Source organism: Cupressus sempervirens, chromosome 8 (genome assembly GCF_028749045.1).
Source record: "Cupressus sempervirens isolate cs-2001-9-10 chromosome 8, ASM2874904v1, whole genome shotgun sequence".
NCBI lineage: Eukaryota > Viridiplantae > Streptophyta > Pinopsida > Cupressales > Cupressaceae > Cupressus > Cupressus sempervirens.
In genome coordinates this window covers 325,616,775-325,640,326 of record NC_143125.1, presented here as the reverse complement: position 1 = coordinate 325,640,326, position 23,552 = coordinate 325,616,775, and the positions used below count along the sequence as shown (strand labels likewise).

Below are 23,552 nucleotides of genomic sequence, written 5' to 3'. Positions count from 1 at the left end.
CATTGAGGTAGTTACGTAGTGGAATAAAAAAACATTTAGGGCAGCAAAAAAATAGCACATCTTTTTAGTCTACCTCTTTTTTTTGCTCTTTAGCAATGGTCATTTGGGGATTAGGGCATAGCGTGAGTGCAAGAGAGGCTCGATCCTTACACCTAACTCCTGGTGGCTATTTTGTGAACAAATCTTGCCCTTTCTCGGATGACTTGGGGTTGTTGCAAGGCCTCCTTAAAGGACACTAGTCTCTAAGTGTCATCCTTCATTGCTACATCTTTCTGGTTGTAAGTAGAAGTCAATTTCTTCCCTGTAGAGTCGCTTGTAAACACATAACGTGTTACATGTCGATTGTTTCTTGATGGGTTTAGAAGAATTGGCGACGTTTATGAGAATGAATCAAAATGGCCTTGAAAGAGCCATTAAATCCTTGCAACAAGGGCACTATCAATTCCTTCGACAAATTGGGCAAGGGGTAAGCTTTTCTTACAGAAGGAAAAGCCTACACCCTAGTTGCCGAGCACTTCGACCTTCAACATTTTTTCTTTCAAATATCTCATTGTTTCCTTCCATTGTTAAAAAAATTATGCATATACCAAAGAATTAATCTACATTTACCATAACATACTATAAAATAATACCTTTATTTTTTCTAATGTATTAATCAATATATTATTTTATCTATCTTACTATCAATATAATATAATCATTGCACCTCTTTTTAATACAAATACCAATAACAACCTTTCTTTAAAACTTAATCAAGCATATGAATAGAGTAAAATCATCAATTATTGAAAATAAAAGTGAGCAACCCAAGTGCACGGTAATGCCTTCTCAAGGGAGGAAGATACCCTCGCAAGAAGAAATGAGTCTTTCCCCTCTTTGAAAGTCAATAACCACTTATTCGTTCTATAGTACAAAATTTTGCTGTGTTGCAAAAGAAAGGAAACAAACGTTTTCCTTGTACAATCATTCTAGTCGTGTAAATTATCAACAGAAAATAATTCGAATTATATATTATCCTCGCTGGACTGCAATATTCACACCTTCCTAAAATTTAGGAATAAATTTAGTAGCTTTTATTAACCTTCCTAAGATTCAGGAATGGATACAGTGGCTTATGTTCTCCAAAGTGTTAGTTTTCCATCATTCTCCTGAAACGGTATCATTTCTTAGCATCTGTAAATGACAACTTACCATATTTTTTCTTGAATGGCTTGCCAACTCTGAATTCAGTACAACCTCAAGGAAATAGAAGAATATTTCTAGCTATATATTAATTCATAAATCAATACTGAAAAACTTTCCCCAATGTTTGTGAACTTCAAAAGATGTAGGCTTCATTATTGTGCCTCCATATTTTGAGAGAGAAATCTTATTGTCGATCAAGTAGATGATAATATGTCAAACTACAGCCAAAATAAATATAAATTATTTTCTACTTGACAATATGAACATCTATAAATTAAACTTCTCTGAGGCTTCGGTTTCTTTTTTTCACTCAAGGATACTTAAGGCCTAGTAAGAATGAACTTTATATTTCCTATTTCCTAGCGTCTCTATCTTACTTTGTAGTTCCGCTCATTAAGAAGGAATCGTCCAGCTGTTGAGAATTCCCAAGCATGCCACGTTTTGTTTTAATATAATCTCGTCCTACATTGAGTTCATATGTTTGTCATAAAATATATTACCACCTCATTAACCATTCCCCTGGGATGGTCTAGCATTTCTTTATGATGCCAAATCCTAGAAACTATACGGATAAAATGACAGAATACTAACAAAGCATGAGATTACTTCGTCACAACCACCTTCGCACTATACATTTCTTGACCCACAGAGACAAATCGGAAAAAGACCACACACACACTCTACATTTCATGACGCAGAGAGACCAATGGCAAAAAGAAACATCTTTTCAGCATAAAGGCATATAGATAGTAAATAACGGTCACTACTGTTTGACAGAGTTTCTAGTGGCAAACTTGCACTTTTTGAGATCAATTGTACGCAGAGAACAGAAGATTTAATTCGTCCACGAAATGTTTTGATGGTGGCAGTTGCAAAGCAAACACATTGCAACCAGTTTACAAGGAACACGAAAGAAAAATTAACAAATACAGTTTCTGCCGACTACCTACCTATGGTATCATAACCTTTTCATTCGTCCTCACTTTTAATCAAAACCACTTCCTCCACCCCTTGCCTGAGAAAGATCTTCACGGACAGAAATTTAAGGGTGCCTCCCCAAACAAGTCACCACATAAGAAGTATGATATAATTATATATATAGTACAGCACTATGAGTGATGAAATTCCTGTGATACTTACAAATATGTATGTATCTTATCACATTTAACTGAACAATATAAAACAAATCTTTGATTCTTAACTTGTCATAGTCTGATGGCATATGAATTAGCATGAGTCACATATCGCACCCAACGGTATGGATTGTAGGTTCTGGATTTTTTAACTATTTGCAAATATCGTACCTGCAAGAAAGTTATAGATATATGATCAAAAAACATACCCAGCATAAATGTTGAAACTTATTAAAAAAATCCAAGATTTAAATAACGTTTTTCAGATTTGAATATGCACTTTAGCTCTTGTAACTGTGTAACATAAACAAGTTCAGCCAGCAATATTTTAGAACTTGCATGCCAATAGCCTGTGCACTTTGAAAACAGTATAACATCACCAAGACACTCATACAAGATGCAGGCAGCAAGTTTCTCTAAAAAAATGATCAAAATTCCCGACACCATTTGTGGTTCACTTATTAAATAGTGTGAGCAATTAAAGATACATGCAAAAAAAATGCTTTGCATGTTATTTCCATTGTAAAAGAATACCCCATCCACAAACATTGAATTCATACAAATTGACAAGCAACTTCTAATAACGATATAATTTCCGTATTAGCATTGTACAGTACAATCCCGTGATAGATGCACACAAAGAAAATGGGACTAATGTGGCAAAAAAACCAAAGATAAAGAGATAAGTGCATCTGCAATGGTTACGCATTCGAAATTTCCATACAAAATGTAAACCAGGGTTTTAGCAAATTAGCATTAAGAAGCCGAATAAGGTTTCTAACTTCTAAGCTATCAATGAGGAAACACAGATCAAGTTGATAGAACAAAGCAGCTTCCACAAAAAGAACATCAAAAAGGTAAAGCAGAGTCCAGACACATCGATCACCAATGGCCAGCGATATCAATTGCAAAACAATACCCCTTACAGCACCAGATACTTCTAGAAAATGAAATTCATATAGCAAGTTCATATAACAATATGATGTTTAAAAAATCACTGTACAGTGAAACCCCAAGCTGGATAGGTGTAGACTAGGAAAATGAGAATGATGTAGCCAAAATGATTTCTAAACAACAATAAAAAGATGCATGAATTGGTGATGTTTACCAATTCAGGACCTCCCTACAAAATGCAGGCTGGCAGGATGTTTGTTATTATGAAGCGGAGCATTTAAGTTTCTAAGCTATCATTGACAAAAACTTGGTCAAGTTGATCAAATATGATAGCTTCCAGGGAAAAGGCATTAAAAAATATTGTAGACCTATCCATTGCTGATGGCAAGTCATAACCATTAGAAAACTATACCCCATTCAGCACAAGGTAAATTGAGACTATACAACTTGAAAAGCAAATTCTTATAATGATGTAAGGTTCAGACAAGCTCTGTACAGCAGAGCCCCAAGCTGGATGGTTGTAGACAAGCAAAATGGAACTGATGCCCAAGAACTCCTAGGAATTCAAAACAACAAAGACAAGATACATGCATCCATGATGGGTATCCATTCAGGAACTTCATATCAAATGAAGGCTGTCAAGGAGCTTGATACTATGAAGCAGCGGATTTAGGCGTATAAGCTATCAATGAGAAAATGCTGGTCAAGTTGAGTTAAGGCAGTTCCGATCCCCAGAACGTATTTATGTTGTTTATATTGATTACGGATTCGACAGGTAGCCATGGAAATTAAATAATGTATTTCAGGCTTTACAACAGATACAACTGCTTTAGGTGCTCATCTATAAAGTTGATTGTCTGGAAGGATCAATGTTTAAATTTATCTAAGTGTGACATCTCATTCAGAGTTTAAGAAGGATTACCAAAAGCACAGAAAGATAGGTCCGGTGAGCAAGTTTGGGAGGAGGTTTGCACAATGAATCAGGATAACAGGCCAAAAAAGACAAAGTTCTAGAATCATCCAAGCAAAAAGAGAGGCAGGGTGATAATATATGGCACATATTATGAAATAGGCAAAAAATCTAAGCACTTGTGTCTGCTAAATATAAGTTTACCCCAGATCACATAAGACAACTTATGATACATAGTATTTTGCTTGTCTGCAAAAGTGCCCAGATATGATTAGCCTAGTGGAGAAGAATTAGCCTAGGCCCTAAAGATATGATGACTCATGATCCTCTACAAGTCTCCAGGATCTAATTTCATTATAGCTTAAACAAATTATATTGACTAAGATAATGCACCAATTATCAATCCTAATGTGAATGTTCAGAAGGAATTCCTGTATTTGTGTTAGGATACATATTAAACTTTGATCAAACAAAACGTTTCAACCAAATAAAGCTAGTAGAGATAATATTTGACTTGTGACAGTTCAGGAAAAGAGCAAATTATCTTCTTTATTGATCTCTATGACATACCTGTAGCCTTGAGGCACTGTACATTGGTATAGTGAAAGTCATACTGACGGGACCTGACTCCTTCGTTATATTCACTGCATTATGTGAGAGAATGGAAAACCATGAATATTCGAAAAACTATTATTGTAATAGAAGCATGTAAGAACATTCCACAGTTCACTACAATAATAAAACACAACTTATAAAATAATTAAACTTCATATCGGATCCCTCTAGAAAACATGTTCCTTACTGTTAGTATCCTGTGAAAATGTAAGTTTTGCCCGTAATGTATGCTCCGCATCACCAACAATCTGGTCAAAGATTCAGTAAGTCAAAGTCAAAGGAGAAATCAACCTATCAAACCCATAATATATATGATCCATAGTAATGTCAAACCCCCATTCTAGCAGAAAAGTGGAAGGGTATCGCAACCTTTCTCAGGCCCCATTCTAGCATCTTATTTCCTTCCTTGAAATCTGTAGTTTGCCCTGTTGCTCCTGGTTCCAACTCAAAGCTGACCCTGTCATGTTACGAAGTAATCTAGTATATTTAGAGATCCTAAATTTTTAGAATGGGAACTATTCCAAAGGTGATATTGATCCAATGAAAAAGGTACTTCACACCCAAATAGACCATAGTGTTTAGGATGTGTTATATTCTAAGAGGACAAGGAATACAATGAAAGACGAATTACAAAAGTTCTGTAGAATAAACAAAAAGCCAAGCTCATGTTATAACACTTTACCAATTTGGTCCTTGAAAACAAATCATTGAGCCATATAGCAACAACAGCAATTAGTTTGGACCTCAATATACCAAACAGTCATCCTAGAACAGATTTCACAACTTATTAACCAATTGTTTAACGAGCTTAACCTATTCTTATCCTAATTAATCCTTTGGTTTAGGTCTGTCCATTTTTGTAAGCTGACTGACACAGTAAAATCAAATTAAGAAGCTCAAACAATGAGTTCACAGCATTGCTTGTTCTGACATTGCGTATTTGAAAATTCTACAGTATGGGTTGTATGATAACTCTGTGGATAACATCTTCAGAAGTCAGTTCTTTTTCGACACCAGTAACCCTTCCCTTTCCAGGTGTGCATATATCACATTCTATGTTTTTACTGTGATTGGAATCTGAGCAACCATTTGAGGGTTGCAAATTTACTGTAGGCTAGTGTTGTTAGCTATGCTACATGAACAATTAACCAAGAGAAATGTTCAAATTCATCAAAACTACTTTTCGGAGTGTTACAAGTGCAGGTAGGGTCAAAGGCCCAATTACCGATGCTCCACACTTGATTTTTTATAATCCTAATGACAATTATCAAAGCCACGGTTGTAGTGATTGGCCTTTTCCCAAATGATTTACACACAAAAAGAAAATCAATGCATTCTTAATTTAATAATTTGAGAAATAATGCTTGGGCTACAGTAAATTATGGAATTAAGTATGGATTAGACTGATTAGTCAATACTTCAAGGAATAATGCTAGTATACAAATAATTCAATGACCTCAAACACTATTATTGTTACATTCCTAAAAAACAATTACCCCGTGTCATGCATTTACCTAAAATGTGCTAGCAATATTATATCCAACACAACTCTCTCTGAGATGAAAGCCATTTTTATGAATTTGTAAAATTCACTTCAGTCCTCCATGTATTTACATCAAGAACAAATTGACGCTTCAGGAAGGTAGTAAAGAAAAGAAATGTTACTATTTAATTCAGAACAGCCACAGTTTAGTGGAAGATAAAATGTGAAATGAAGATTCCAATAATTGCAGCCCCGGCTTAGTGCAGAATAAATTATAAACATCAAATGAAAGATATTTGCAGGGCAGCTTTTTGCAGACACTAATAGACTTGACAAGATATGATTTACCGGATTTATGCAAAGGTTCACCCTCACTAAAATAGGTTAGACTATGAAAAACATTTAAACAAAAAATCACTTGCATGTCTGGACACTGCAAATTCTTTAATTCAGAGGATAATATGGAAGATCAATTAACTCAGAGTAGGACCTTTCCTCTTGAACTTACACCTTTTGATAAAAGAAAATCTCACATCCACACTAACACATATATCAAAGAAAGAATGAACTTATAGCATTCGCAAGCTACTGGAGTTAATTGTGGGGGATCTTTTAATGGAAACATACACAAAGGGATTCCATTAAAAGCTGCATTAGTCACTTCATTGTACCCTTATTTACTGGACTTAATTGTGGGGGATCTTTTAATGTAAACATACACAAAAGGATTCCATTAGAAGCTGCATTAATTACTTCATTGTAACCTTATTTACATAGGAGTCAACCTTGGATGGTACAACACACACCTCTTCCTTATGACAGACTACTCAAACCCCCGCCCACGATTCCAAAATGTAACACCATAGCCACAAACTCTTCATCATAAGGAATTATGAGTGGTTCAAATGACTGATGATGATGAAAAGAGCTCACAAAAATCATATTGCATTTGATGGAAATCTTCCTTATACAACATAATAGTCCTTTAGTTGGACAGGTACTGGCAACCCCTTGAGAAATTGTACTGCATATTTAAATAATCCATATACCGCTTGCTTACCACCCGTAGACACTGATATTGGAGATCCTGAGAGACGATTTTACTAGAAATAATGATGCTATAATTATTTCCTTCAATTCTAAGTTTCCTCCCACATTTTATTGCAAACAGTTAAGTTTCACATACAGACACTGATTCACTTTGATATGATGGTATTATTCTATTCATTCTTATATAATTGAATCCTCTAATTTCAAATCTCTTGATTTGCATGCAACCATAGTCAAAATATCCTGCAGAATAACAACTTCCTGGATTCATCAACTTGTTTATCTTTCAACTTACATCTTGCTACTAGTTATATATCTTGTTAGGCAATATCATTGCAAAGTATCAAGATTTGATGTTCAAATTCAGAAAAGTAAAGAAGAAAATAATGAGTCAGACATTTATACAGTTTTATTTAACTTCACACTATGTGAATACTATTATAACCAATATAAATGAAAATTCCCGAACAGAATACTGAAACCAGCAAGCATACATGGAAATCTATTTATTCAATCCAGATCGCATGGAATGAATTTTCAGCTACTAATTGAATTTGGTCTAGTGGCCATAAAAATCCCCCTGATCGCATGAGGGTATGTCTTCATGGGTTATGGGTTGAAACAGCTATCTGATGAGACACAGCAGTCTGTGTGAATACTTGTAGATCTGAATTTGAGGTACTGGCAATAGTCTGCATTCTCACCAAGCTTGCAATCTAAAGACACAATTCCAAACTGCTGAGAACCTTGTATTTAAAAAAGGAGTTCAAAAACAACACCCCTGACCATGCAAATAAATAAAGCATTTGATATGAATATGAATAAATAATATAGCAGTTTGACATCTACATTTTTTGTTCTATTATTATTTTAAGTTGTTGAATCAAAATTGGGTACAGGTTCCGGTAGGTGGGTACAATGTACCAGTACATGGATAGGAGGATGTGGAAAAATGGATAGAGAGAAATTCGCAGCCGAAAAGAATTACTAAGTTTAAAAGACCATATTTTATGCACATGCTAAACAAGACAATATTAGTTTGGTGATGCATCTCCATCTCGACATTAATTTAATATTTGATATAGGTACATCCAGACTGATAGACCTGCTTTTATCAACATACTGATAATATTTTAAAGAGAAAATAAAGGCCCCATGGTAATTTAAAGATATCTTCCTCTTATTCCTCCAGGGTTCCTTTTTCTTTTCTCATATTACATCTTTTCTATCCTTTTCCCGTGGTCTTTTATAGAATCTTTTTGGTGTATTTCTCACACATGCCTTCAATTTTCTTCAGTTGAATCTGCAATGCTTCAAGTTCAAACTATGTTCCACTTTCCTCCTTGTGAAAGTAAATAGCAAATCAGATTAGTCCCAGTGCTAAGTCTAAGCAGATATAATATATAATAAGCCAAAATCACCATAACGTCATAATAAGAAAAAGGTGATTTAAATACACTGGTGCCAAAGTAAAATCTGATACACAAAGGTCATTTAATGAAATAAACCTTCCTAGCAGCACAACAGACTATTCAAACAGCAGAGTATAAATTTCACATCATTGTTTCTGATGTTTGTGTTATAACGTATTTACATCTGTCTTATGTATTTATCTTGTCACTCCAAGTCCAGAATTCAGAATTCAACCAACAAAACAAGGATATGACCCACAGGGTTGTGGGGAGGGGCTCAATAAAATCCCTCTTTTTCCATAAGTGGATGAACTACTCTAAAGAGTGAGAGAAGCAAGGGAGAAGATAAGCACCTTTTTAATCTAAAGCCCTCAACCTTTTGATAGCTTATTATTTTCTTATTGTTGCTTGATACTTATCCTATTATGGCTGTTTAAATGAAGTTAATGAGAGGGGGAAAGATGGGAGGGGGGGAATAAGCTAACGCCAACATGAATGGTGACAACTTTTATACTGCCAGGTGTTCGCATTTGTATTTCGTGCATTTGCCCGTTGCCTAAAACAAGTGAAATCAGTGCATAAAAGTTAAAACAAATGTAAGGAAGTGTCAAATTTTAGCATTTTCTGAGGTTGAAAAGTCAACAAAAATGTCAAAAATCAACACTAACACTTCAAACTAATCTAGAAGCATTATGCCATTGTCAGATTCATGCGGTTTCAGAAGCTTTTTAATGAAATCATTTAAGCCTGTGAAATGAAAAACCCTGAATGAATTCACGGAAGATTCTAATACAAATCCAATTCTGGGACCTTTCATAACCAGAATCAGTATGACATGCTGCTGATTAGGCAACCTAGATTATTTTAAATACCTTGTGGAATGACCTAGGTGTTTTTATGTAGACATTAAGGAATGTATCAACAGCCATGATATTTTATATTTGTTACATTTGCATTTAATGAGCAGATGTTACATTATTTTAAATGCTTTTTGGAATGACCTAATGTCTCATGAACAGCCATGATATTTTATATTTGTTACATGTGCATTTAATGAGCAGATGAAGATGTTTTAAATCAGTTTCCCACAAAACCCCAAACCACAATAAAGATGCAGAAGTTCTTTAATATAGGAAAAAATACCTTGTCGTGTACTTTGGAAGAGGCATTTGCAATGCAATAGTGTTCGCTGTAATCGTATTTGAAAAGTCAGCACGCACTTTTAGCATAACCTCTGCCTAAAAGTTAAAAATATAAAAAGGAAAAGCAAATCAATTTTAATATTCAAAATACTTTTCCAATGATGCAAGACTAGCAATTGCTTAACTGCAATCATCAACAATGTAAGTTAATAGAATACGACACCATACTTCCAGAAAAAAGCTTGTGTGCAAGATACTTATGAAGTATGATTTAGGGATTCAAACCTTAAATGCACCAGCTTCTTCGATCAAAGAATTCACACGAAATGGAGGCTTAAACTCTTGAGTCATACGATAGTTCATAACTGGAAATTCTCCATCTGGGGGCACCTATACATTAAGTGGTATAATAAGCAATACATTAGCAAATAAATATTTGAGATGGAACTAAGCTTTGCAGCTGACCTCACCGGCACCATTATTGCCATCGAAATCATGACAAAACCTGGAATTACTCTCACCAGTGTTAATGTTCTGTCCAAATCAAAGTTGTCTAGCCGAACTGATTCATGGAAATTACAGTCATCTAACACTACCATTCCTGCCCCAGCTGAGCTGCTGTAATCTGATATACATCTTTAAGTCAGTAAACTAATTACTCTTAAACAAGAATAAATAATGCATACAACATACAGCTGCAACTAGAACTTTAGCACCCTTAAACAGTAAAGTGCAAATTAATTGCCTCTAAATATTTGCAGGTAGGCATGTCTGCCGTAGGTTAAAATGAGATTTAAGCTAGTATATTATTGGACTTGAATATCAATTCAATAAGAAGCTATGATAAGTTTAGCCATTAAACTAAAAATTCAAAATGTTGAAAGAAAGAAATACTTTTAACCTAAATTCCAGTTTGGGTATGGGCACAAGAACTGGATACGTGGGTATGCGCAAATTTTTCCCTCATGGGTACATGGATTTCGGGGTGTTGTCTGTTATTTGACAAAATATACAGGATTGTAAAACTAAATACATTTATGGTATCATAATTCATCATTGATCAATGTCAAATGCCAAAGTGGTAGTGATAAATAAATTTTTAATGTCAATTGATAGTTAAATATTTAAATATAAATTAATAGTGATAATTTTAATTTTGGATTAAGGTAAACAGAGGTTTTTTAAGGGGACCTGAAACCCATATACTATCTCAACAAGATAAAGCAATAGGGATCAGAACCCCATGAGGGCTACAGAAGACCAAAAGAACTGCAAAAATACCAAAAGAAACAAAATACCAGCAAAAAAAACCAGCAACCAACACAGAAGACCAGAAGGACTCAAAAAAACACAAACAGACAGCAGAAGAAGAAAGACACTAAACCAGCTCCTTAATTGCATTAGCCACTCTTTCCCACCCCAGCAACCTCCTCAACAGTGTCCTTCACAGAAGTAGTGGCAACAGGAGTAGCCTTCTTTATATTTGCCTTAGTGTGTTTGCTCGAACCACCACTCAGAATATCAGCTGCTGGAGAGCCTTTAATCATGGTATCATTAGAAGAACCTTTGCCCATTTTAGCTGCAACCTCAAGGAGACTGGAAGTAACATTCTACATGCTCTGCTCACAGGATTTAAGTAACTGGGAGAGCTTACCTTCATATTCCAAGAGCTTATCAGGAATGTTGCCATCTTTAGCTTCCAAATCCTTTCTTTGTTCAGAATGTTGCCAACTATAGTGATAATTTTAGTTGTCTACGTACTTGATTCTAGTTTCCATTCCGAGACCCCCTCAGTGTAATCACATTTTTCATATGACAAGATCCCACTACACTGAGATTTTTGGAGTGTGGACCTTAATGGTTCTGAGGGGTAGCAAATGACGAGCTGCACAAGCTATTATATGTGAGAAAAACCCAATGATCGAAGGGGTACAGAGAAAAAATGAAATAGAGAAGATCGGAAAAGAGAGTCTTTTAGTGTTTAAAAGAAACTGAGAAAAGAGAGGTTTTTTGGAGAAAATGAGAAAGGAGAATCAAGAGAGCAAAGTGATTTGTATCAGGCAAAATGATGCGTAGGGTCATTTTAGGGTTTTGGGGTACCAAAAAGGTCCAAAAATGTTTTATTTTGTTACTTTCTGGCTCTCAATGCCTTTGGTTATGTCTGGGTACGTCCGGATACATATATGGGCATACCCAGATGCCCAGGTACACACCAAGGATGTACACCCAAGCAAAATCTATAACCAGTACAAGTACAAGATGCCTTATGGGAGTACTTGGTAACTTTAAACTGAAACGAGTAATAATAAATTTCACAATAATAGAAATAGCTAAAAAATTATAATCGTGTCAAATAACTTAAAAACGCATATACCATAGCTGGAAGGACCACTTCTCCCAATGCTCAGGTCCTCATTCAAGGCTAATCGAATTTCAGGGTTGCCTGTCAAATAGCTTTTCATTTGAATGGTCCCATCAATCTCAGATGTCAGAATATACCCCTGTTACATATCGGTTAACCGTTACGGGTTATGGCTCCATCACAAAAATATATTATTAAATTCATAATCTGTAGTAAAAGTTAAGGCACAGAAAAGCATTCAATATGCATGCATTTCAAAGTCATTTGATTTGTCAATTAATTTGTAATAACCAATTATATGCAACATTAATGCACAACTTCATACTTTTCAGGAGATTTTGTGGAAGTACTTACACTAGAGCTAAAAGTTACACTTATTTTTTCAATGATGTCAACAAAAACTTCCTCTCGTTTTTTGCCTCCAGGCTCATTGGCCACAACTGATTTTGTAACAGCTGTTCCTGGCATTCGCTTTGATCCTTGCTGTATAATCTCAAAGCTCAGTGGTGAAAGCTACATTCATTTAACTTCTTTGGAATAAATCAGACTGGAATTTAAAACCTCTTGGATAAAGCTTAATCATAAATTCATATTATTTGAAATTCAAATGAGAACGCAAAAGAAAAGGCTTCAATATTACTACCATGAACAAAGAAGCAGGACCAAGTGATGGCAAACGTCCAGCATCTACTACAATTGGCTCATTAAAGATAAAGGACTTCAATACTTCAGTTGAAGTAGTCTGTGGATAGCCAAAATCCTGTCACACAAACAAAGAATCATACATGGCGCAAATATGGTTTTTTTGGCAGTGTAAATACTATCTGATAATAAGCCACGCTAAAAATTGCTAGTAAACTCAATTTCCATTCGCTCATAAATTATAAATAATAGAAATGGTGATACTCATAATTGCTAAAAAAAAATTAAATACCTTGCAATTTCCAAACAAGAATCGACTCCTAAATTTCTAATTCAGTTACTTGTCAATGCCAATAGAATACAGCTTAGTTGCAAAACTCGCCAAAGACTAGCCAAAATTTTTAAAACTCCGATTTTTTTGGATGGCAAGCATTTCTGCCAAAAACTCAGCAGTGGAAGAATATAATACCTCAGATGCAAAAAAAAACACATTTTAATTTCATTTTTACTAATCTATTTTGCTCCTCCAGTGATAAGACATCCTCCCAACCTTCAACAAGGACATTTGAAGCAGTTTAGTGCCAAAGAGTGAAGATTTCTATTTTATCCATTTGTAAATCCATTTGTAAGTGCAATTGGAGCTTCTTCGAGGCCATCCACACAAAGAAGGGGAATTAGTTAGCTCATAAATGACCCAATGACCTTGCCTTGTGCCATATAATCTTCAGTTGTGTACAAGGAAGATAGAGAAATATCAGATGGTCCAAATGATTTGTATGATATGGTCTTTAAAGTGACTGGAAAGCACAGGATCAGCATTGCCAGTGCCAGCATTATTTGCATCTAGGATGCAGGTCAAGTCACAGCATATCCTGTCAACCAGGGAGGTGCAGCCACAAAGTACTCCTACGACTAGACCCTCTAGTTCTACCTATACCCTAGTTTTTACTAGAGCTGTGAAGAGGAAGATGTAAAATAGAAGTGACGTTGCATTTTCTTTTAGTTTTACAAAAACAATTTGCTATTCTAATTTAACTACAGACTATCAGGCTACCAACTATCAGCATTCCAGATGAGGATGCCATTTTGTACCCAATTATCATCTAAATCAATCAAATATATCTAGAATCAGATTGTTTCTTTTATGTACTCCTTTGTTGACTCATTGGACGCATCTCCTCATTGAATTTTGCAAAAAAATGCAGTTCTAATTATATTTATAAAAAAATTAAGTTGCCAAGTCTTTTTTCATGGGCCCTGGTGAGTTATTGCTTTTGGTGAGTTTTTTAGCTACAGAATGCACAATAAAAATAACAATTAATATTCAACAATCTTCATATTTCTCTTCATTGAGAGCATCAAAGTCAACATTTGGTTTAAATTTAATAAATTTGAGCCATAATATGTTACAAGGCCACTACCACTAGCCATAGCATACGTAGATATTGACTTGTTTAAAGAGCAATTGACCAGATGTTTGACAATAATGTCTCCATCAGCACAATTAAGAATTAGATCCTAATCCCCCCCCCCACCCCCACCCACCCACTCATTGTAATCGAGTTTCTTATATGATAAGTTCAAGTTGAATTGTTGTTTTGCACGATGCTCAATGCCAAGAATCCTTTCAAACTCCTCCCTTGAAAAGCTAATCTAGGATCAACTCCAAGGTTCCGGGCAATCTTGAGACCTACTGGAATCCACTCAATTGAAGATAAATGTGTCTGTTCACAAGGAGGCCTTTGTTGCTTCCAAACAATTTCAGACAAGATGTTTGATCTGCTGTTTTGAGAAGTAACCACAAAAGAGAGATATGTGTTTGGTATTTTATGTTTTATGATGAATGCAATTTATCAATGCAACTATATGAATTCTTATTTTAACCAAGTGTTAGCAAAGCAAATAACAAAGATAAGGTAACGAGAGATTAAAGCAAATAACTTGAAAGGGAAATTCCTAACGGACATAAACCACAATAACAACACGTCTGCGAGTTAAATCATTGAAAAGATCAGGTAGGAAACCAATGAAAATAGGAGCAGCGCTTCTCTATCTTTAGGTCTTTTGCCCAGGTTTGTACCTCATCAATCAATCCAAAATCCTGGTTCATTATGGACACCAGTTTATCCGCGCTGGACTAAATGTAGTGCAAAAGGTTCAAATTGCCCTGTATTATTTATACACCCTTTTCCTCAAAATTGTCATACCAATGCTGACATGCTCCCAAAAATGAATCCATTTGTACAGTCCCCTTCTCCTTTCTCTCTAGTGTCGCAGCAAGAGTGATCTCTAGATGATTCAGATCTTTTGGCCCACTATTCCATGTAGGTAGCCTCTCATAAGCTCATTTTGTCTCCACAGCATCAGCAGTTCAGACTCATTTCTATCCATATGTTTAAACACCTCTTTTACGCCCGTAGTAATTAATACTTTGGCAGTATCTACCGTAGGCCTTCCCAACAGGACCTCCTTGATTTGATAATCTTTACAAGTCAAATCTTCAGTGTCAGCATGTGGAGGAGGGATGGCTATGTGTGCAAGCAAGTCCTAATCTTGGTTCTTCATAATGAAGGTGAATGGTTGTAAATCACCTGTAGGTGGCTCAAGCTTCTTGATGGCTTTTACTAGCTCATCCATTCCCTCCTTAGCAGTTACATTCAGCTGCCTCTTTTGTCGAACCATGACCTCCCTCTTCAGCCAAGCAAGTCTAGTACCTATTGGAGACATATATTTGACTGAAGCGGGGGTATGCACTGCAGGTCCCTTTCCCTTATGAGTCCTCTCTGGAGTCTTTTCTCGTTGAGAGAGATCACCAGTTTGATCTCTATATATACTTGGGCTAAGGTCCCAACCTCGGTATCTTGAGGAGTTTGTTGAGGTTCCTCATGTATTTGCCCCTCCTTCGATACTTCATCGGCTTGCATTTGTTGGGCTCTTCTTCCTCTATTGCCTATTTTTCTAAGTCTATTACGAGAGGAAGTGGCTTTGCCAAGCTTTTGTCTAGAAATGACAAATCCTGAGATGGTAGTGGTGGTAGGCCCAAAGGTCCTTGAGGCAGAGTTGGTAATTGTTTCCAATCCTCTCCTAGAGATTGACTCGTAAGAGTATCCAGTATTTTCTCCCCCACCATCTTGGTGCCCACCGACATGAAATCAAAATCCGAGAGGTCAAAGACATTTGTCTCTTGACCCTCCATGTCTGCAATCCATTGTTGTCGCTCATCCTCTAAAGTAGTAACCTGAAAAGGTTCTTTTGGAATGGATGGTGGCATTATAGTGGAGCTTCGTCTTTCCTCTTCAATGGCCCTAGCCAAGAGAGTCCTCTGACTCGAGGGGGCATTCAATTTGTTTCCCTTCTTCTACTTCAGCTTCTAGAATTGTTTCAAGCACCTATGGGGGAGGAGTATTCTTTTTCTTCAATCTTCCCCTACGTGTCCCTCCCATAGTGGACTCAAGCCTGGCCTTTTTAGGAACTGAGGGGGAGGCTTCCTCCTCTTGACCTGCTGGTGGCACCCTCTGTTCTTCCTCTTCTTGCTCTAGCTCCTATTCTTGTCCTGGTGGAGATACTTGCTCAGTCTCTTGGACTTGAGCTACCTGCTCATCTTGAGGCTCCGCTTGTTCAAGATCTTGCTGTGATTGTTGAGGCAGTTGGGCCTAGGCTATTTATTTGCTACCCTTTGCCCCTCTCTTCCTTTTCACTCCACTATCTGCTTCAAAATACTCAAATTCCCACTCATGTCCATGAACCATTTCCAGCCTCACTAGGGATTGAGCCGGGAAAGTTGGTATTGTGACCTTTACACCTTTGCCTTTGATAGGCCATGTTGTGGCTTGTAGAGGAACAACCTATGGAACTAGATCAAGTTTGAAGGGCTTCTTGATCCATTCCCTCATTAGTTGGACTATACGATGGGCTCTATTGTTGATGTTCGCATTCTCATCCCTACCAATCTCCGCATTCATGATTGGCCTGTCGTAGATTTTGTCCCGATTGTACAAAGGATCCAAGACATTGATGTCTTTCTCGACAACCTTAAGACAAATCCTCATTTTCAAGGCCTTTTCTGCCAAATATAGTCATTCTACAATAATCCCTTATTTAGATATCATTGTCATCTATTGCATTCATCCAGTGATCCTCCAATGCATCTTCATGTACAAATTGCTTTCCTGCCAGATGCTACACCATCCCGATATTATCAAAGTATGGGTGAGGGGAGTTGTACTCTTCTAAGGGATATTGATCCCATTTTGAATCAAAGGTCATGATGTCTTATTTCTGCTTGACCTTGAAAGCCCCTATGGTGATTGGCCACACCCATGTCTTCTTGTGTTGTTTCCTCACTCTATCATATGCAGATGTGAGTTGCCTGGCAATCTCCAACAAAATGAGCCTATCTGATGGATATCTTGGGAGCTTCATTAAGTTCACTTGTGTGCCTACGACCCTGAAGTATGTGAATGTTTTGAACTGAATGTAGTAGGTATCGATCTCTATGATTCTAGTTGTTGCCTCTGCTGATATCCGTTTAGCATAATCACCCTCTATGAATCGGATGATTGTGAATATAAATCTGGCATTCACTATCATGTATTATTTGCTCTAATACAAAAGTTTCTTCTTCACCAACTGAGGATATACCACATAGGGCCATGCATTAGCATCTTGCATGCTACCCTTTTTGTAAAGTCCTGGTTAGTCGATTGTTCTGGCCGCCAATAAGTACACCAAATATGATGTCATGTAGAATTTGGGGTCGGCCTTAACAGTTACGAATTGCTCATCCAGGCTATCGCTCAGCATTGTGCCCCAGTCAATTGGTATCTTGGCCGTTCAGATGGTTTCTATGAAATGGACCATCCAAATATTGAGATGTCAAGCTGCTCGTAGACCCATGACTCTGCTTAAAAGCACAATGGCATATCCCATGTCATCCTTCATGTATCCCAAGGTCATGTCTACCTTACGGATTCTGCGGCCCATTGGTATTCTATCAATCAAAAATGATGATTGGATTATCTCTTTGGCTTCCTTCTCATGATCTTGATACCATCTTTCTGCTCCTTCATAAGATATGTGTACATACTAATCGGCTCTAGACAAGTGGAAGACTTTCTCACTGTTACGAGGTCGGAGGTCCAAGACTATCTCACCTGTGACACTCTTGACAACCTTCTCTTCAGTGACAGTTTTCGGCACCATGATGAGTTCTAAAGATTGCACGGAAGTAGGATTTGATGTTTCATTAACTAACCCTGATCAGATGAGTGTTGACACCATTCCGAATCTTTCTCTTGGCTTATTGCAAATGGTGAGGAAGGCATTCCAATCAATGTGTCCAAGCTCGGTGTCTCTGATTTCAGAATGTCCATCTTGAAAGCAAAATTTCCTTAGCGTACCTTGATATTTGAACACTACAGGTTTAGAAGCAATCTTTTCTACAAGTGAGGATGATGAAGACGCCATTTTATCTGCACAAAAAGAAGACATTAGTCTAGAGAGCTAAAAATCTAACCCAAAACAAACCCTAATTGACAAAACACATAGCCCAAAACACTCGAAAACAATCAAAACAGTCAATTTTCCCCCCCACAAAGCCCTGAAATGCACAATAGCGCACCTGTAAAGTGCACTAAATGACCATTTTGGGATCATTTTAGCGCAATTGCACACCTGCGCACCTAGGTGAGGATGTGGGCAACTACATACATGCACAAGGCAAATGTAGGGAGGACTCAAGTCCCTTTTTTGCTTCTTGTGTTTTGTGCACAAAGTGTGCACATATTCGCACCTTTATGGGGTGCGCATGTGTGAACCCTTATATATGCCTTAAGGTTGCTAAATGAAAGCACAAAAAAGGTGTACATTTATGCACCTTTCCTTAGGCTTTATGTTTAACTTAGTTTTAAAAAGGGTTCACACATGCGCACCTTGAATAGGTGTGCATGTGCGTACCTTTCTTTGACTTAGTTGCTTTTAGGTTTTAATTAGATTTTTCTCTTTTTTAGTGAACAAAGGTGTGCACATGCGCACCTTGAGGAGGTGTGCATGTGAGCACCTTTGGTGTCTTACATTTTGTGTTGTTTGTGTTTCTTTGGTTGCAAGAGTAAGATGGAAGTGCACAGTGAAAGGTGCAGAGGTCTGGTTTCTTGGGAGCATGAGGAGACAAGTGAGTGGAGGGAAGGGGTCCAGGGTTTATATAGACCCGGACCCTTATCTCCGAAGGGAGATAAGTGCACACCTAGCGCACTTGCACACCTCGAGAAGGTGTGCACGTGCACTAGTGCGCATTTATGCACTAAACACTTGGAATCTTTCAATTTTTCCAATTTCTGACTCCCCGAACTCGCCTAGTCAGAGACTGAGGCTTGATCCAGACTCGTGAAGAGTTCTAGAATGACCCAGGCCCCAGACTAGCGATCTAGGAGACAAAAAATTTACTAGAGTGTCCCCATTTCTAGGAGAAATGGGGATGTGTTGTGAAACCACAACAGTTCCCATGGGGATCTAGGGGCAACATCTTCACAAGGGTCGAGGCAATGCCCCTCATCAAGACCTAGTTGAAACATACCAACAAATGGAGGCAAGCAGTGCTCCTCTTTGAGAGTTAGGGGAAACACCCCCAAAGGGGTTGAAGGATGGTGCCCCTCTTGGGAGTATTGGGGCAACACCTTGAAAAGGTCAAGGGTAACACTTCTTATAAGATCTAGGGATAGTGTCCATGGTGAAGGGCGAAACCACCACCACCAAACCCAAAGAAAAGCCTTTAAAACCACACCAACCTTAGAGCGCACACAAGATTTCTCATGCCATTGATGTTTATAGGTCTAGCAAATGGTCAAAGAATGATTTTCTCGTGGATCCAAATGTTTATGGTTCCCAAAAAAGTGATTAACATACAATATTTATGATAATAGTTGCCAAGGTATGGGCACCGCTGCAATTGCAAAGATTGCAGATTTTAAAGAATTTGATGCAGATTAACAAATTCCCAAAATGGCACAAGCTGCATTGGGTCTACTACCTTATTTTTCATTTTAAAAGAATGGGAAAATCAGATTCAAGAAGAATGGAATAAAACACTTCCATGTAGCTAGGATTTTATTTCAGTATAGGGAAAGCAATTTTTGTCTTTTGAAGATCTGGGTGCATCCCAAATTTGTATTGAACTCGGAATCTATGAAAAATGTCTTTCAAGTATGGAATTGATATTTTGTTCATTAAACACTTCATAGTAATACCTTTATTCAGCTATGTCTAGGATTAACAAGAGGCTCATTTCATATTGTATATATTTAGTTTTTTCTTTGAATACACGTGTAGAACATAGTTTACTTGTGTGTTCTACAAAGCATTGTCTTTAGTGAAACATTCATTAAGGTGTTCCACTAGGATTTCAATCATTAAATGTTTTGGATGAAGCCATGAATCTGGCCCTTCTTGGAAATCAAGACCAAACTTCTATTGAGTCCATTTCTCATCACCCCAACATTAAAAACATTAACAACCACTTTCTTTTAGTTGTATTGTGTTGTGAGGTTTTCACACCATTGCCCCAAAACTTTGGGGACCCCTTTCCGGGTAGGCCTTGGCAATTTTCACAGATTTTGGAATTTGTTTGGTCACCTTGGCAAAATTTGGAGTTGTCCAGAGTTTTTTTTTAATTGACAATTTTACACCTTGGATGCCTTCGGGCCAAAAGGGATTTGGTTTGTTTTCACCCGGTGCAAAACTTAATTTTTCCGGAACATGTAATTTTGTCCTTAGGCCAAACAAAATTCAACAACAACATTTTTTCGATGGTTAAAATGATATCTAGCAAGATAAATTTGCAAATTTTGGACTTAGATGGATTTTTGAAAATTTGACATAATTGTATAAGACTGAGCATTTTCAAAATGAATTTTAGATTTGGTCATTTTGGAAAATCTTAAACTTTGATGGTGAAAAGAAATTTTTTGATGAAATTGAATTTAGTGTTTGAATTTTGATTGCCAGGAAAAGGATATATTTTGTTAAAAAATTGTAAGTGTATTGCAAAATTGAAATTTGATTAAATTGCAAAATAGCATTAATTTGGTTGAAATTTTGCCTAGGGGATTTTAGCAATATTAAAAGAAATTGGTAATTTGGAATTGAAAATCGATTTTGGCTTGCTAAATTTGATTTTAATGATATTTTAATTAACAAGGCATTGTTAAATAAAAATTTTGACATCTCCCAGGCATACCTTGTTTCTATTTTGCAATTTTTTATCAAAACTGGCAATTAAATGAGCCAATTTCACTATAGGGCTAAGTAATTTTAATGTTGCATTTAAATCTAGGCCATTAATTAAGGGACTAACTTAATTTTGTTTTCCCTCCAGGCAGGCCGGCCCACTTAAAGAGGCAAAAGTTTGGTATAAGAGGGGCTTCCCCCCTTTTATTTCCACATTCATTCTTTCCACCTCCTCTTGCAAGTTGGAGCAATTTTCTTCTAGGGAACGAATTTCCAGCGAGGGTGATTTTTGGGGCCTGATTTTTCCTTCTTTGGCAGCGATTTTTTCCTCCTTGGTTGGGCAACTTCTACTCTAGGGCGAATTTGAAGGAACAGATCTGATTTTTGCAAGTTAGGTGATTTCTGCCCTAGGTCAAATTTGTGGTGAAGATGCCTGATTTTTGCGAGATTGGCAACAATTTTGAGGTCTGATTTTTCCTCGAAGGGCTGCGATTTTCTTCTACCAGCTTGGCAATTTTATTTGGTGAATTCGAGAGGCAATTTAAGGTCAAAATTCAGTGGCATGAGCAAATTTTAGCAAGGTTGGTGAATTCTGATTTTTGGTAGGGCCTCATATTTTGGAAGAGGATTGAAATTTCCGAGATCAGATCCGAACTTGAAGAGACCCGGTTATTGGTAAAGGCAGATTTAAGGTAAAATTCTCATTCATTTTTAGAAGTGAAGATTGGTTTTAAAAGCGGATTTCATTCCTTGCTCTTGTTTGGTGCATTTCCCTTATCTTCTTCTTGCACTTTTCATCCACCACTTCATCATTCCCATTGATAGGCTGAAGTTGGGAGATATAAGTGTAGATTTCATGATAGGACACTTGGAAAGGCAAAAATAAGCTAGACCACCCTAGGATTGAAGTTGGGAGATATAAGTGTAGTCCATCCTATTGATGTTAGTTTTGTACCACTACATAATATATAGCAATTGAATCATTGATATGGAATATCAATCACTCAATTCCTCTCTTGAAAAGTTAATACTCATGAAGACATGAGGAAAACTCCAATGTTCCTTACATCTATGGATACTAACTCAGTGATATCAATGTGATTTGTTGGTAATCACGTAGGCAGCCTTACGTTGTTCATTCAAGGATAACTTGGACTTTGGGATGATGGTGATGATTCGATATGAATGCCAGATGACGTTGATGGTGGTGATGGTGGAGGCAATAATGCTCTAATGACTTTTACCTTCTTAACTTTCTTAGAATGAAATCCGACTACTCAACTATTTTCTATTTACTCCTACTCCTATGAATGGAAAGATTAGCAAATGGACAGGGATCAAATCTGATGAAAGTTTACCGACAACTCTACCTACTTAGATGCAATGATTCAAGGGAAAAGACTAGTTTACCATGAAAGGCTTCCCAACAAGCCGCTAGGATGCTAGTGGCCTAGTTATAGATCCTTATCAAACATCCACTAATATCACCATGCAACTACCCATCTACTCTTACTCTTACTTAACAACTTCTTGAAATAAATTATACTTTAACAACTTCAAAGGAAATCTAATTCTAACTATTGGAAGTAGAAACCATGCAATAACACCAAATGTTCTTAATCACCATGCAAGTCACAACAATGATAAAGAGAGGCAATTTTGGTATTATCTTAGCAACAATTTTCTCTGACTCTTTACAAATGAGAGCAAATGGCCTTATATAGAGGCCAAAATTACAACCAACGGTAGAAATTAAGAAGCAAAACCAACGATCCAAATTGGATCCTAGAAACTCTAATTAGGGTTGCCACTCCATTGGCCAATGAGAATGTTCATTGTGTCGATATTGGTGTCACTTATTCGCCTCACTTTCGAGAAGAAGGTGGTCTTAGACATCATGTCTTCCTTGTCTTTTTTGATATTCGTTCCCTTTCAGTTCTTGCTTGCACTAACATCTACCATCCTAAACACTTATTTCTGCCCCTTCGTTCTAAATGATATGGACTACCCTTATCGATCACCAACTTTCTTTCTATTGATGGAATCTATCTTATTTCTACCTCCGCAAGTCCTATCTCTAAACTTATCAATCTCCAAACTTCAACCTAGTGGTGGGACTACCACTTATTTCTACCTCTTTGTTACCTTAGGATGGACTACACTTATATCTCCCAACTTCAATCTAGGGTGGTCTAGCTTATTTCTGCCTCGCCAAGTGTCCTATCGTGAAATCTACACTTATCTCTCCAAACTTCAACCTATCAATGGGATGATGAAGTGGTGGATGATGGATGCAAGAAGAATATAAGGGAAACGAAACCAAGCAAGAACAAGGAATAGAATCCGCCTTTAACAATCTTCACCTCTAAAATGAATAGAATTGCAACTTAATTTTGTCTTTACCAATAACCAGCCCCTCTTCAAATTCAAATCAGATCTCAAAAATTTCAAGCCTCCTTGCAAATAATGATGCCCTAGCAAAAATCAAAATTTTCTCCTTGAAA

At 36.9% G+C, this 23,552-nt stretch overlaps 1 protein-coding gene across 2 annotated transcripts in view; it reads right to left on the bottom strand.

Annotated features, from left to right (window-relative positions):
* Positions 1-1,892: 1,892 nt before the first annotated feature.
* LOC149542683 (Clathrin adaptor complexes medium subunit family protein) overlaps positions 1,893-23,552 on the bottom strand; it is a 117,819-nt gene continuing 96,159 nt past the window's right edge. The window contains exons 4-13 of one of the 2 annotated variants that reach the window (XM_089797562.1): positions 12,830-12,946; positions 12,541-12,669; positions 12,199-12,325; positions 10,346-10,449; positions 10,110-10,214; positions 9,826-9,920; positions 5,107-5,194; positions 4,925-4,985; positions 4,693-4,766; positions 1,893-2,489 (exon numbers count right to left, since the gene is read on the bottom strand). In XM_089797562.1, coding sequence (XP_089653688.1) covers positions 2,391-2,489; positions 4,693-4,766; positions 4,925-4,985; positions 5,107-5,194; positions 9,826-9,920; positions 10,110-10,214; positions 10,346-10,449; positions 12,199-12,325; positions 12,541-12,669; positions 12,830-12,946 — 999 coding nt within the window. In that variant the 3' untranslated portion in view covers positions 1,893-2,390. Of the gene's footprint in view, positions 2,490-4,692; positions 4,767-4,924; positions 4,986-5,106; positions 5,195-9,825; positions 9,921-10,109; positions 10,215-10,345; positions 10,450-12,198; positions 12,326-12,540; positions 12,700-12,829; positions 12,947-23,552 lie in introns of both variants that reach the window. The other variant, XM_089797561.1, reaches the window with a different exon arrangement.